Source organism: Pipistrellus hanaki (genome assembly GCF_964339955.1).
Source record: "Pipistrellus hanaki genome assembly, chromosome: 18".
NCBI lineage: Eukaryota > Metazoa > Chordata > Mammalia > Chiroptera > Vespertilionidae > Pipistrellus > Pipistrellus hanaki.
Window position 1 is genome coordinate 3,851,074 of NC_140520.1, and position 14,991 is coordinate 3,866,064.

Sequence of the window (14,991 nt, forward strand, 5' to 3'; positions counted from 1 at the left end):
TTGGGAACCTCTGAAAATAAATGAGGCTCAACCAGTGTGGCTCAGTGGTGATGTGGCTCAGTGGTTGAGCATCAACCTATGAACCAGGAGGTCACAGTTCTATTCCTGGTCAGGGCATATGCCCTGGTTGTGGGCTTGATCCCCAGCGCACAGGAGGAAGCCATTCAATGATTCTCTCTCATCATTGATGTCCCTCTCTCTCTCTCTCTCTCTCTCTCTCTTCCTCTGAAATTAATGTGATATATATATATATATATATATATATATATATATATATATATATATAATTTTATTTATTTATTTATTTATTTTTTTGCCGAAACCTGTTTGGCTCAGTGGATAGAGTGTCAGCCTGCAGTCTGAAGGGTCCAGATTCGATTCCGGTCAAGGGCATGTACTTTGGTTGCGGGCACATCCCCAGTGGGGGGGGGGGGGGGGGTGTAGGGGGCAGCTGATCGATGTTTCTCTCATCAATGTTTCTAACTCTCTATCCCTCTCTCTTCCTCTCTGTGAAAAATCAATAAGATATATTAAAAGAAAAAACTTTTTAAAGAGAAAAAGTTAATCGTAAAAGAGAAAAGTAAAGGAAGTGAATGAGGCCTCCTGCGGCAGGGGAGGGGGAAGTAAGAGGGGGAGCTGGTGGCGCTCTGCTGCCCTCGTGGGGCTGCCTGCTCTGCTGAGCCCAGGCCTTTTCGCAAGCCTGCATCCCTAACGTGTCTTTCTCTTGGACCTGTCAGCCCCCTCGATCAAACCCCAATTCCATTTTCTCCTCCAAAGCCAGCTGTCAGCCGAAACCGCTTTGGCTCAGTGGATAGAGCGTCGGCCTGCGGACTGAAAGGTCCCAGGTTCGATTCCAGACAAGGGCATGTGCCTTGGTTGCGGGCACATCCCCAGTAGGGGGTGTGCTGGAGGCAGCTGGTCGATGTTTCTAACTCTCTCTCCCTCTCCCTTCCTCTCTGTAAAAAAATCAATAAAATATATATTTTTTTTAAAAGCCAGCTGTCAGGAGCAGCTGCTCTGTCTCAAAATAACCACACTCTCCTGCCCGTGTGGCCTGCCCCTCACCTGTCTGATTTCTCTGCCCCTGTTCGTGCTGGGGCAGCGGGCAGTGCAGGCCAAAGGCAAGAATCAGAAGTCAGAGGATCTGGTTTTGATTTTGTTCTACTACATGCTGGCTGGAGACCTTGGGTAGATTATGTCAGCTCTACGAACTTTAACATTATTTAATATATTTTTAAAAGAGGTTTGAGGAGGAGGTTCCCCCCCCTGCCCCCCCCCACACACACTCTCTTGCTTCCTGCTTCCTTCCCTGTGCACTGAGCCTCATTGGGGTGACACTCCTTAGCGATGCCCCTTCGGAGGTACAGTGACCTATGTGAAGTGGGAGACGGGCAGAACTGGGCGTACCTACTCTGTGCTTCCTCTTTCTTTTTTCATCTTTGGTGTAGCTTACAAAGAGCACGTGCCCTGTTCTGAAGCGCATGGGGATAGCGGGCGCCGGATGGGTGGGCAGGGGACCTGCCTCGCTCAGTGCAGCTCTGTCCCCACGGGGCTCACTGGTCTGAAGCCCACTGTCTGCAGCTCCAGGACACGCTGTCCTCTCCAGCGTGAACTCTGTAATAAAGATGGCACTTTGTTCTCTGTCTACCGAGTCCTCTTCTCTCTCAGTTGGCTCAGAGTTCTGGTGGGGAAATGAGCACTAGATATCAGGCCCCTGAAGATGCCCAACAGGTAAAGGAAGAACGTTAAAAGTTACAAAAGGCCCTACCTGGTTTGGCTCAGTGGATAGAGCGTCAGCCTGCGGACTGAAGGGTCCTGGGTTCAATTCCAGTTAAGGACACATGCCCGGGTTGTGGCTCCCTCCCCAGTAGGGGGCATGCAGAAGGCAGCCAATCAATAATCTCTCTCGTCATTGATGTTTCTCTCTCTCTCCCTTCCTCTCTGAATTCAATAAAAACATATTTTTTAAAAAGTTACAAAAGGCATTTAAGAGAAAGCCTATGTCTTTCCATGCCACCCCTCAGTCCCTCAGATACCAAGTGATTAGGGGTGATCACTAAGACCAGTTAATAGTGTTTCCTTCTGGGAACAAACTAAATATCAGATGTTCCAAAAAATGTATATACACCCTCTGAATAATTATAAAGGCAGTGTTCATTAAAATACATTTCATTTTCAAAATTGAGCTATCAGCTAATAAAATGTGTATACATTTTTTTGAATACTCTGTATCTAGGATACAAACACAGGTGTGCACGCATGTATGCGCCACACACACACACACACACACACACACACACACAGGTATTTTCTACATGAATCAAGAATATGCAAAAATCTGTTCAACTGCATGCCTTTTCCTTTAACATCACTTGAAGATCTTTTGGCCCTGGTATCTGGAGGTAACAGGGTCACATGATGAAGAATTGCCAACATCACAGAGGGTTTGCTTTTATTTGTAATTCTTGATAGATTGTTAGATTGGTTGCCTCTTCCCAAGTTGATCGATGACACTGAGTGAGCACTCTTGGTGCACTGAGCCTGTAGCACACACTGGAAGAGGACACAGAGAGGCAGTCTCGGCCCTCAGGGGCCTTCGTTTTGTTAGTCCAGGTGGGAGATCCAGGAAAAAAACTGACCCTGGTCACAAAACTGACGGCTAAGGTTGCCAGATCACACCCAAACAACTCCATCTGCAGTTTCACCCAGACTGCGTGCACATCTTCTACAGAGGAAAAGCCATGTATGAAGATGCAGCTGACGTGAGAGGAAACGGATTCAAGCCTCATTGGAAACTCAGGGAAAGTTTGCCCCTTTAATCTGAGCATAGACAACGGAGTTCGAGTCTGAAGAAGGATTTGCAATCAAGTCGTCTCTCTTTCCTTTTGAGGTTCTGAGTGCCTCCTGGGTGGATGGCAGCTACAGAGGAAGAAGGAGGAGGAATGAGCTAGTTCAATTTGGAGAAATGTGTCTCTTCAGAAGCAACTTGAAAGCTTCAGTCAAGAGAAGACCCAGCGACCAGAAGAACCCTTCAAAGCATCACTGCCCAGCATCCAGAAAGCAATGCTACTGTTTAGCGGAGAAGCCATAGAGCATAGAGGGAAATTCCAATAGCAGCAGGTCTCCAGTTTCATGGAAACAGCGTGGTCATCTTACCTTGGCAAGAGAATCTGAGTGAGGATCCAGAGCTCGGGGACTTGAGTGATCTGCCAAGGAAAGGGCCAGGAAAGAAAGGGACACATCTCACCAATGGGGTCTGGAGGCCTTAGAAGCCTCTCCCTTCCATCTTGGGTGAAGGGGTGGGGCTGGGAGGGAGGCGGTGCAGGTGGGAAAGGTGGAGGGGCTGGAGGGCAGCTGAGAAGTGAAGGAATTCAAATCTGTGGTCTGCAGAGAAGGCGGGCTGAGCAGGCTTTATCCCCTTCTTTCCAGGAGCCACCCCAGGCCAACTCTATTCTCAACAGCAGAGAGAGAATCGCTGCCCCATCTCTCGGAGGCCACTCACATTTTCTGTAGCTCTTTGCGATGAGGAAGACAAGGGCCATCAGCAGCAATGTCAGTAGACTTCCAGCAAGAAAGGCTAAGGCCAGATGAAGTTCTTTGCTGTTGTGGCAAAAAAAGAGGGAACAGATGACCTTCTGGGCTTTCTGAAGGCCTTTCCTAAAGATCAGAGAGTAACCTTTTCCTCTAAAACAGCTTTCACACCTCCTACTGCTTTCCAACGTTTTGGTTTCGGGTTTCAGATCCATTTGAGGCCTCAATGAAAGCTGTGAACTCTGTTTCCCTCTAAAAAAATATTCCTAGTTCTAAATCTATTCCAAAAACTGAAGGAGAAAAAGCTCCCAAACTCATTTTATAAGGCCACCATTACTCTAGTACCAAAACCAGACAGAGACACTGCCCCGCCCCCCAAAAAAGAAAACTACTCTAGGCCATGAGCACAGACGTAAACATCCGCAAAAAAATTTTTAGTAAACCGAATTCGGCAAAACATTGAAAAGGTCATACATTATGATCAAGTGGGATTTATTCCTGGAATGCAAGGCTGGTTCAGTATACACAAATTATTAATGTGATATAACACAGAAACAAAATGGGGGGAAAAAACAAACATACAGTTATATCAGATTGATGCAGAAAAAGCATTGGATAAAATCCAACATCTATTTATGATAAATACTCTCAGCAAAATGAGGATAGAGGGAACATACTTTAACATCATAAAGGCCATATATGACAAACCCACAACTAGCATCATACTCCATGGTGAAAGCTAAAAGCTTTTTCTCTAAGATCAGAAACAAGACAAGAACATCCACTTTCACCAGTTTCATTTAACATAGCATTGGAAGTCCTAGCCACAACAATCAGTCAAGAAAAAAAAATAAAAGGCATCTGAATTGGAAGGGAAGAAGTAAAAGTGTCTTTTATTTGCAGATGACATGATACTATATAGAGAGAACCCTAAAAAATCTACCAAAAGCTATTAGAATAAATTAACTCAGTAAATAGCAGGATACAAAATTAATAACCAGAAATTGGCTGCATTTTTAATGCATCAATAACAAACTATCAGAAAGAAAATTAAGAAAACAATCCCATTTACTATTGCATCAACAAGAATGAAATACCTAGGTATAAATTCAACCAACGAGGCAAAAAATTTGTACTGAAAACTATAAGACATTAAAGCAAGCAACTGAAGACGACACAAATAATGAAAGGCTACATATACTGTACTCATGTACAGGAAGCACTAGCATCGTTAAAATGTCCATGCTACCTAAAGCAATCTACAGATTTTAATGCAATCTCTATAAAAACATCAACAGCATTTTTCACATAATTAGGACAAATAATCCTAAAATGTGTGTGTAACCATAAAAGACCCTGAATAGCCAAAACCATCTTGAGAAAGAAGAACAAAGTTGGAGGCATCACGCTAATATCAAACTATACCACAAGGCTATAGTAATTAAACAGCATGATACTAGCATCAAAAGAGACACATAGGTCAATGGAGCAGAATAGAGAACCCAGAAATAAGCCCATGCCTGTTAAGATGAGCTACTCCTAATCTCTCCTACTTGGACATGTTTTCTGAAATATGTATTGTCATAAGCCTTTCCCCATAGCTTGGAGCAGATGGCTGGTGCCTGCAGAAGCCAGATAAGAAGTCCTTCCCTCTGACTGACTTGTTTACTCTCCTCCCTTGACCAGCTCCTGCCCAACTGCTTGACCAACTTGTGCACACACATCTTGATCCTATTTTTGCATACTTCTTCCCTATATAAGAGAAGGTAACCACCCCCTCAGGGCTGACACTGACACACTGGTCTCAGCTGGCTGTGAGAGAAAGTAATAAAATTTCTTAAACCCTCACATCATCTTTGGCCTGCCTCCTTTCGGTGCAGACCAAACAATGCCTCTGTGGTTAATCTCTGACAAAGGAGGAAAGAATATACAGTTGGGTAAAGACAGTCCCTTCAATAAACACTGTTAAGAAAACTGGACAGACACTTGCAAAAGAATGTAACTGGATCACCATATACAATAATAAGCAAAAATGGATTAAGTACTTAAAAAGTAAAACCTGCATAACACTCCTAAAAGAAAACATAGGCAATAAACTCTCTGACATTGCTCTTGATAATACCTTTTTGGATGTCTCTTTTTGGGCAAGGGAAAGATCTCAACAACAAAATGCGACTACATCAAACTAAAAAGTTTTTGCACAGTGAAGGAAGCCATCAAAAATAAAAACAGCCAAAACCAGTTTGGCTCAGTGGTAGAGCGTCGGTCTGCGGACTGAAAGGTCACAGGTTCGATTCCGGTCAGGGGCATGTACGTTGGTTGTGGGCACATCCCCGGTAGGAGGTGTGCAAGAGGCAGCTGGTCGATGCTTCTCTCTCATCGATGTTTCTAGCTCTCTCTCTCTCTCTCTCTCTCTCTCTCTCTCTCTCTCTCTCTCTCCCTTCCTCTCTGTAAAAAATCAATAAAATAGATTTAAAAAAAACAAAAAAACAAAAAGACAACTTACTGCCAATGATAGATTCAATAATATCCAGAATGTATAAGCAACTCATAAAACACCACCAAGAAAACAAACTGGTTAAAAAATGGGCAGAGGACCTGAGTAGACATTTCTCCAAAGAGGACATACAGGTGGTCAATAAACATATGTAAGTGTATTCAACACCAGGGTAATGCAAATTAAAACCACATTGAGATATCACCTCACACCTGTCAGAATGGCTATCATCAATAAATCAACAAATAAGTGTTGGCGAGGATGTGGAGAAAAGGGAACTCTAGTGCAATGTCGGTGGGTTATAAATTGGTGCAGTCACTATGTAAAACAGTATGTAGGTTCCTAAAGAAATAAAAAATGGAACTGCTTTATGTACTTTTATGTAGAATTTGAAGGAATCCAAAACACTAATTATAAAGACACATGCATCCCTATGTTCATTGCAGCATTATTTACAATAGCCAAGATATAGAAACAACCTAAGTGTCCACCAATAGACAAATGGATAAAGAAGATGTGATATCTACACTAATAAAAAAGAAACATGCAAATTGACCATACTTCTGCTATGCCCACAAGCCAAGTATGCAAGTATGCAAATTAACCCAATCAAGATGGATGCGGTCCCAGAGCGAGCAGGAGGTGGTTTCTCTGGCAATGGAGGAAGGCAAGCTTCCCAACCGCTCTGGCCGGCCCTGGCCTCCACTCAAGGCTACAAAGTTTCAGTTAGAGAAGATAAATAAATCCCAACAAAAATGGCGGCAGCCACAGAGCTGGAGAGAGCAGGAGGCTTGAGTTGCCCCCCGGCGATGGAGGAAACCAAGCTTTCTGCAGCCCTGGCTTGCCCTGGCCTCCATTTAAGGCTACAAAGTTTCAATTATAGAAGATAAATCCCAGATACCCAACTCTGCTTGGGTTGCCAGGGGGCGTGGCTGGCCTGCAAACCACCACAGGCCCCTCACCCAGGCTGCCCATGCCCCAAGGGAACCCCCACCATGATCTGGGACACCCTTCAGGGAAAACCAGCTGGCCCCCACCCATGCGCCAGGCCTTTATCCTATCTAATAAAAGTAATATGCAGATTGACCATCACTCCCACACACAAGATGGCTGCCCCCATGTGGACACAAGATGGCCAGCAGGGAGGGCAGTTGGGAGTCACCAGGCTGCAAGGAAGGGCAGTTGGAAGGGATCAACCCTGCAGAGGAGGGCAGTTAGGGGTGATCAGGCCAGCAGAGAAGAAAAGTTGGGGCAAACAGGCTGGCAGGGGAGCAGTTAGACATCAATCAGGCTGGCATGGGAGTGGTTGGGAGTGATCAGGCTGGCAGGCAGAAGTGGTTAGGGGAAATCAGGAAGGCAGGCAGGTAAGCATTTGGGAGCCAGCAGTCCTGGACTGTGAGAGGGATATCCGACTGCCCATTTAGACCTGATCCCACAGGGCAGTCAAAGATCCCTCTATGAGTCCCAGATTGGAGAGGGTGCAGGCTGGGCTGAGGGATGCCCCCCCCCCCCACCTCCATGCACAAATTTCGTGCACCGGGCCTCTAGTGTAGTATAAGAGGAAGTGGGTGGGAGAATGCTCACTTACTCGGAAGGGCAGGGTGCAGAAGTACTTTTTGGAGCTGCTGTGGTGTGGATTTGTTTGCCTATGAGAGAACATGAAGGGGATTAATGTATCTGCCACTTATCCAAGTAACCAATGGAGATAAAGACAGGAGCTACAACTCCTCAAATGGAGGGAACATCCTGCCTTAGGTCCTGAGTACTTTAACATAGAAATTAGAACAGGAACTTAAAAAACCATCAGCTACACAAATAAAAGCCTAGCGTATGTCCTTTGATAAGCCCATATATCCCTTTGATCAACAAAAACATCTCCTGTGTCTCCCTCAGAGAATCTCAAGGCCAGGGAGTCGAGTATCTAAGTGAATCCTAGAACTAGTGTTTCCCAAGGTCCTTGGGAACCTTACCTTGGCACCCTCTGCCTTGTAATTTTTTTTTCCTTTCATTTGTTTGCAGTGAAGCCAAAGGCAGCCCCGGTGAGTTTTCCCAACCCTCACACCACAAATGGGGTGGGGACTAAGGGAGGTAAGCTAGATTTCCGCAAACCACCCAGCTGGTCTAATACCGAGCAAAGAGACACTCTGTTCTCAAATTCAGAGGATCAGACAGTTCTCTCTGGTTCCCCCGTTCACTCCCCTTGGTATTACGGCATCATGGTGAATTCTGATCCTTCCAACCTCAGAAACATTGTCCCGTTACAGCCATTCAGCGCACTTTCCAATTATTCCAGTTCACGTTCACCCGGCCGTGAGGCAGATAACGGTTTCTGCCCCGAACTTACCAGTGTTGGGATCCGCTTTGGATGCACCTCCTCCCATTCTGTCTTCCCCCGAAATAAAGAAGGAACCTCTGAGAAAGCCTGGAAAAGGAGAGGCAGTGGACGGGTCAACCGGGACCTCGAGAGAGGAGCAGTAACAAGGAGAGGCAAGCCATGACGAGTGTTCTAGTGAGGTCGGTGGTCACAGACTTTATATGGTGTGGTTGCCACGGCTCAGCAGTCAGTCCTCAGCTCTGCAGGTCCAGGAATTTGATCTTATCAGGGCACCTAGAATTGACTACACAAGAACTTCCACGAACCAACTCAGAGACTGATGTATCAACTGAAATGACATAAGGAACGTGTTGGTATAACGAGTAGCAACCAGAACATATAAGAAAGCCAATGAGAAACTTAATTTTGCTTGGTAAGCGTGGAATTGAAATAAGGATGGGAGATGAAAGGATATCTTGAACTGAGTATCATCTAGGTCTGATGCATCTGCCTCCCTCTCCCCTGGCAGTATGGAGTGAACGTTTACAAATTTTTGTTGCGGATGTCCTTCCGCTAGGTTCCATCAGACTCTTCTATTCTGTTTTCATATTGTCTTTTAGAGTGAAAACATTCTCACCTAGGTTATGGTCCTATTTGTTATATATCAAGCTTTCTATATTACCCTCTATTTTTTTTTATGTATTTGTACCAAAAAGTATAAAGCACCAAAAAGCAGAAGTCAAGTCATCTAAACCACCACTTCCCATAGTTTAATATTTTAGGGTATTTCCTTTTTTTTGTACTTCCACGAAATCTAAATATTTTTAATTTTTCGCTTCCCCCCCCCCGTTTTATTGAGATATAATTGAAATATCACATTGTATTAGTTTAAGGTATAACAATTAATGTTTTGATATACATATCAAATGAGTTCAGTTAACATCCATCACCTCAGTTACACTTTTATTAATGATAAAAATGTTTAAGATCTATTCTCTTAGCAATTTTAGAATGTGCAATACAGTATTATTAACTACTAGAGGTCGGTGCACGAGATTTGTGCCCTTGGGACAGTGGGGGTGGTCCCTCAGCCTGGTCTGTGCCCCCTCACAGTCCGGGAGCCCTCAGGGAATGTCATACTGACGGCGTTGGACATCCTTAGCTCTGCCATGGAGGCAGTGGAAGCTCCTGCCACCGCTGCTGTGCTCACCAGCCGTGAACCCGGCTCCTGCATTGAGTGTTTGCCACCTGGTGGTCAGAGTGCGTCATAGCGACCGGTCGTTCCACTATTTGGTCAATTTGCATATTAACCTTTTATTATTTAGGAGAATCACCATGCTGTCTCCAGGACTTATTTGTAACTGAAAGTCTATACCTTTGACTATCTTCACCAATTTTCAACACCTCCCACGCCCTCTTCTGTCTCTGGCATCTATTCTAGCTATGAGTTTGATTTTTAAAGATTCCACATATAAGTGAAATCAGAGTGTTTGCCATGCATGTTTTAAAAGGCTAGTTGAGATATATCTTCATATATCCATTAAAAAAAACACACAAAGCTTATAATCATAGACATTCTCCCATTCCACTAAAAACTTTGTCTAAATATTTTTCATGGTAATAGATTTTTCTGTTACAGCTGTGTATTATGGCTTGTTTAACCAGTTCCCTGTTTATTATTTACAAGTTATTTTAAAATAAAGCAGTTCTAGGAGGCCACAATTTCATTTCATATTTAAGTAAACCCATTCTAAGAATGTTTGGCTTTGCTATATCTATTGTGTTTTAAAGGTAGTTTATTTAGACAACAAATGCCACTAGTTATTTGTTCAGCTCTCAAAACTGAATCCTCCAAGTTCTGTGGCATCAGGGAGGGTTGGAAGCAGGACCTCACTGCCAGGGACCAGTAGCAACAGCAACCTTCTATGAAGTATACCTCACAATCCGACCAGATGTTTTCAGATCATGCGTGTGGGACAGTGAGAAAGGCCACAGGGGAAGCGGGTGAGAGAAGTGTGACCCGGGAGAACCGGACGCTCACCATAAACAGCAGAATCAGCAGTGGAAACCAGCTTCCCAGCACTTTTTCTGTTCCTGTTTTCACTCAAAAGGCCATAATCCTCTTTGTGAAGCACCATAAAATATTTAGATAGCATTTTAAATATATTGAAATGCATGTTTGTGCTAAATAAATGGAGTAGGGACTAATCCTATTAACTTATACTAGACCTTACCCCTGGGAGGTGGAATAGAAGAGCCTGGTAGATTTCTGTGTGTGTGTGTGTGTGTGTGTGTGTGTGTGTAATTGATTTCAGAGGGGAAGGAAGAAGTAGGGAGAGATAGAAACATCAATGATGAGAATCATTGATTGGCTGCCTCCTGTATGCCCCCTCCTGGAGATCAAGCCCACAACCCAGGCATGTGTCCTAGGCTGGAATCTAACCTGGGCCCTTCAGTCCACAGGCTGACGCCCTATCCACTGAGCCAAGCCGGCTAGGGCTCTATATAATCTTAACCTTTACATCAGTGCCTCTGGATCTGCAACTCTCCCAAAGAAACGTTACCACAGCCACCTGGACAAAAAGTTGAGTCATCCAACCCTGAAAGACCAAATGATCCCACAAAACCACAGGGCCATAGCCACTTACAGATCCAGGTTGAGAAAAGAAACACGTCCCTTTAAAAATACTCACACAGTCACAGAAGCATAAATTAAAATAGAAACGATACCATACATACCCTTTCACGGTTTGTCAGGCACCAGAGAGAATCTTCCAGATTGCCATTAAATTAACCAACTCAACACAGGCATTCAAATATAACCCTTCCCCCCCACCAAATAAAGTTGTAAAGAAAAAGAAATGATAGAAACCATTGCCAATGAGAGGACATTTTTCTTTGGAGAGCAATTATTCTGTGTTAGATTAAAAACGTGAGATAAAGGCACTTACCTTGAAAAGTCCAGTCACGAAATGCCCCGTCTAAAACTGAACTTTTGCTTCCGTGGCTACTCTTATTTTTTGGAAATGACGAAATAATTGCTGCCACTGTCAATCAGCTAAACTTGAGGGCAGACTTCCTCTTTGAGGCGAACACTGAATTTTTTTTAATCCCATAAGCAGAAAACTTTCGTATCTTTGGACACATGAATGTTCGAGCACAGGGGATAAGACTTTATTTCTAATTACGGACACTTGGAGCAACCACACGGCGGATACTAAGGGGGTCACAGCAGTATGACATGATCCCTGTCATCAAGCATCGCACTGTGTCATTTACTCTAAGCAATGAAAGACACTGGACAGTCATGTTAGTTAAGTGCCCGCTGTGCAGACTGTGTGCTAAGAGCATGGAGAGCCCTTGGAAGAGAAGGCAAATCGTTTATAAACGTCTATTCATAAAACAGCGTCAATAAATAGACTCAGTAAATAATTACGGTGGGTCGTACAGTCGGCTGGGGTGTGGTGGGTAATTCTGAGAGCAAGACAGAGAGGTTCCTGTTGGCGCTACCATCTAATTGGAAAGATGTGCTAAATGAGCGAAGGGATCACCCTGGGTTGCCTTAAAGGCCATGAAGAGAAGCAGCAGGATGCCATGCTCGCGAGAGAATGAGAGGACGTCTTCAGAGAACACGGGTGACCGGAAGGAGCAGGTGCAGGCACGTACGGTGAGAACCATAGGACAGGACAGAGGTGGCCAGGCAGCAAGGCCTGGGAGAACGGGGGAACTCAATGAGGGAGGAGCTAGCAGAGCTGGGAGTCAGACTAGGGGTAGGCCCACAGGTCGGCAAACTGGCGAGCCACATGCGGCTCTTTGGCCCCTTGAGTGTGGCTCTTCCACAAAATACATTTATTTTGAAGAAGTGGCGTTAGAAGTTTAAAAAATTTGGCTCTCAAAAGAAATTTCAATCATTGTATGTACTGTTGATATTTGGCTCTGTGGACTAATGAGTTTGCTATTACTAATGAGGCGTGAGCATATAGCCTGGGTAGGCTATATGCCCACGCCTGGGGCTGGGCTTGGCGCAAGGGCGGGGTTTGGACGGAGGGAGGAGAAACAATGTGAGTGAGGAGTGCCTCAGGCCCCAAGATGGATTTCTGAGATATCAGCAAGGGTGAAGGGTGGGGCATTTGTAACAGGTAGGAAGTAAAAAACAGTCCAAAGATGTACTTAAGCCAAATCGTAGAGGCCTCTCAATCCAAGCAATAAATGTTGTGTTAATAAGGAGCAACAAACGATTTTTGAATTGGAATACAATAAACATGGCCGTTAAAGAAGGTTCCACCACATCACACAAGATGAGGGGTGGGAAGAGGAAGAGAGGAGGACATAAGCCAGGAGAGTCGGGCAGCATTTTAGGTATTTAATAGAGGCACCAGCAGCAGGAACAGGGAGGAAGCCCCAGGAAACCTGCTTGAAGGCTGGAAGTTCTAAGACTTGGGACATGGTTCCGGGAATGAAACAGCAGGATGAGTCAATGATAGGGTGACCAGACGTCCAGATTTTTAACAATTTGTCCCAAGTCCCGCAGCGAATACTTTTTTGAAAACGCCGCAGGACGCGGGACAAATTGTTAAAAAGCAGGACGTCTGGTCACCTTAGTCAATGATGATGCCAAGTTTTTGAATCTCAGTGGCTAAGAGAATTCATGTTTTCACCCACGCCACAGTGAACCATTATTTGTGCCATGTATGAGCGTAAGTTCTGAGGATACCGTGGTGAGCAGAGAATGGCCTTCCCTGCCTTCATGGAACTCTGAGGAGGAGGCTGGGACCAGAGGAAGGATAGCAGCCCCATGGCTGTGAAGGAGCAGGCCCCTCAGGCTGTGTGTGCCTGTGACACAAGGAACCAGGGTGGGCTTCCTGGAGAGACACAAGCCAAACCTGAGGTGGGAGTTGGAGTTTCACTAGACCAGTGGTCAGCAAACCGCAGCTCGCAAGCCACATGCAGCTCTTTGGCCCCTTGAGTGTGGCTCTTCCACAAAGTACGACGTGTGGGCGCGCATGTACAGTGCGATTGAAACTTCGTGGCCCATGTGCAGAAGTCAGTTTTTGGCCTGGGCGAGTCTATTTTGAAGAAGTGGCCTTACCACACTCAAGGGGCCAAAGAGCCGCATGTGGCTCGCAAGCCGCGGTTTGCCGATCACTGACCTAGACCAAGAGACATCCTCCTATTCCAAATCACAGTAAACAGTGCCTCCTTTTCTTCTCTCAAGCGAGAAAGCTAACTCAATTCACTCCTTCTTCCAAAGTCTCCCTGCTCAAGTCCTACTAATGTTGCCTCTAGTATTTCTAGTAATTCCTTTCTTTCCATCCACACTGCTAAGGCCTTTAGTTAAGGTCTTCAATGTCCTTTAGTTAGAATGAGCCAACATCCTATCTCCAAACCACCCTCTTGTTGCTACCGATTGTTCTGAAACAAGAATCTAGTCATCATTTCTCTGATTTAGATCTTTTTCATTGGCTTCCCGTCTTCAAAACAAAGTCTAACTTCTAAGCATAGAATTTAGGGACTGGAATATAATTCCTTACTACTTATGTTTTACTCTTTAACTTCTTGAGTTTAAAAAATGCTACTCTCCTCCAGGGCTTCTCTACACTCAGATGCTGCTCCACCTTCCTGGATTCCAATCCCAAATTCCTTGGCTAACTTCCTCTCAATGCCAGCCAGACACCATTTCTTTTCCAACCTGTGGCTTTTCTGTTCTCCATGTTTTACTAGATGCTTTCATTGACTTCTAAGGACCAGAACTTTTGCTTTAAGTTTTACTCATTCAGTTAACATTTGGCAGGATAGTTAACATATGGTGGTTCATAACATCGATTTGGTTAGACTGAACTATACTTTTCAGAATTCTCTTCCTTGAATATTCTAGTGAGAGTGACTGCAAGAGATTCTTGAGCAAGTTTAGAGGGCGGATGTGAGGCGACTATTTTGCAGCCCATGTATGTTGTCATCTGTTGGTCCACCAGTTCCGTTGCAGCCAGGTCTGCAACTTCCCAATCTTTCCCTGAATCATCCTTCAGCTTCTCCAACCTTCGGACTATGTATGTGTGATGAAGGGCCCGGGGTTTTGTAGGACAATCTTACCATCAAGGTCAGAGGTAATAAAACTGATGATGTCAGTATGTACTTGTGATTTTCACTCATTCCTACCCTCTCCCACTTTATATCCATAATCCCTTCTTAACTGGCTGTTCTGTGAACTTCAAGCTCCTGCATTAGAAACAAAGACAGGGACTGCTTTAACCAGCTCACTGACAGATCAAGTCAAATTCCTTATACAATCTGATTTCTAGAGTAAATGAATATATTAGCCATCAATAAATATTGGTCCAATTTTACGTAAGTTAAAATCATAGAAAGTTAAGAAAATAGTAATTACTCATATGATACATATTTCCAAATATTTCCTATTACGTAAGTTGCCCATTTGTGTACAAGTAAAACATGTAAACATGAAAGAAATGCAGACAAACCTATGGAAGGGCAGAACTTTCTGATTTATCTGTTGGATTCTTTTTTGTTTTTGTTAATCCTCACCCGAAGGTATTTTTCCGTTGATTTTTAGGGAGTGAAAGAGAGAGGGAAAGACAGACAGAAACACATCGATTGGTTGTCTCCTGCAGGAGCCCTGACCAGGGCCCCG

General features: G+C 44.4%; 1 protein-coding gene across 2 annotated transcripts; it reads right to left on the bottom strand.

Moving 5' to 3' along the window:
- Positions 1-1,301: 1,301 nt before the first annotated feature.
- Positions 1,302-14,832, bottom strand: LOC311612929 (transmembrane protein C1orf162). 2 transcript variants are annotated; one of them, XM_084866304.1, is made up of 6 exons: positions 11,294-14,832; positions 8,373-8,450; positions 7,617-7,674; positions 3,503-3,600; positions 3,157-3,206; positions 1,302-2,919 (listed from the first exon to the last, which is right to left on the bottom strand). In XM_084866304.1, exons 2-6 carry the CDS (start codon positions 8,407-8,409, stop codon positions 2,797-2,799), a joined length of 366 nt encoding a protein of 121 aa, XP_084722430.1. In that variant the 5' UTR covers positions 8,410-8,450; positions 11,294-14,832; the 3' UTR covers positions 1,302-2,796. The 2 variants fall into 2 exon arrangements, with proteins under 2 accessions (XP_084722430.1, XP_084722431.1); XM_084866305.1 differs by having other exon boundaries at positions 8,373-8,691.
- Between the last annotated feature and the right edge of the window lie 159 nt (positions 14,833-14,991).

What these genes read in the sequence shown, in the direction of transcription:
- LOC311612929 (XM_084866304.1), bottom strand. Translation starts at nt 8,409, where the DNA reads ATGGGAGGAGGTGCATCCAAAGCGGATCCCAACACTG. An exon ending in TCTGCACCCTGCCCTTCCGA is followed by an intron (nt 3,601 to 7,616) that starts GTAAGTGAGCAT and finishes TTGCCACAACAG; the next exon opens with CAAAGAACTTCATCTGGCCT. An exon ending in CGCAAAGAGCTACAGAAAAT is followed by an intron (nt 3,207 to 3,502) that starts GTGAGTGGCCTC and finishes TTTCCTTGGCAG; the next exon opens with ATCACTCAAGTCCCCGAGCT.